The 450-nt window shown below is 67.6% G+C and overlaps 1 protein-coding gene across 1 annotated transcript in view; it reads left to right on the top strand.

Annotated features, from left to right (window-relative positions):
• LOC104471919 (7-methylguanosine phosphate-specific 5'-nucleotidase) overlaps positions 1-449 on the top strand; it is a gene marked incomplete at both ends in the record, with an annotated part of 2800 nt that extends 2351 nt beyond the window's left edge. Inside the window, one exon of the mRNA XM_010087427.1 lies at positions 312-449. Within this exon, the coding sequence (XP_010085729.1) occupies positions 312-449 (138 nt within the window). The remainder of the gene's footprint in view (positions 1-311) is intronic.
• Position 450: the final 1 nt, after the last annotated feature.

Raw genomic sequence — 450 nt, 5'->3', positions numbered from 1 at the left:
TGGGGTTCCCCGTACCCCGCTCCATGGCCCCCGCCAGCCCCAGGCCAGCACAGCCCCATCCAAGCTCTCCAGGAGCTCCATCCTTTGGGTTTGTTCCCCCCTTTGGGACAGGCTCGCCCTGCAGCAGGGGACTCCTGGGGACTGTCCCCGGGCTGTTCTGAGGCCTCTGGTCTGTGCCTCCTCGGGGGTGTCTCTGAGATGAGCTGGTGCCCCATGAGCACCCCTCGCCCCCCCGCTGCAGAAGGGGTCCCGGCGCCGTGGCACGGCGGGGGGATTGGCGTGGGGTCAGCCTGCCCGTCCTGCCTGCGCAGGGGCTCCTCGCGCGTTTCAAGGCTCCTCTCATCCACACCTACAACAAGAACAACAGCGTCCTGCAGGGCACCGAGTACTTCCAGCAGCTGAGCGCCCGCACGAGCATCATCCTGCTGGGAGACTCCATGGGGGACCTGA

Source organism: Pterocles gutturalis, unplaced genomic scaffold (genome assembly GCF_000699245.1).
Source record: "Pterocles gutturalis isolate BGI_N339 unplaced genomic scaffold, ASM69924v1 scaffold11316, whole genome shotgun sequence".
NCBI lineage: Eukaryota > Metazoa > Chordata > Aves > Pterocliformes > Pteroclidae > Pterocles > Pterocles gutturalis.
Note: the sequence above shows the minus strand (reverse complement) of the source record. Positions and strands in the feature narration are given on the sequence as shown.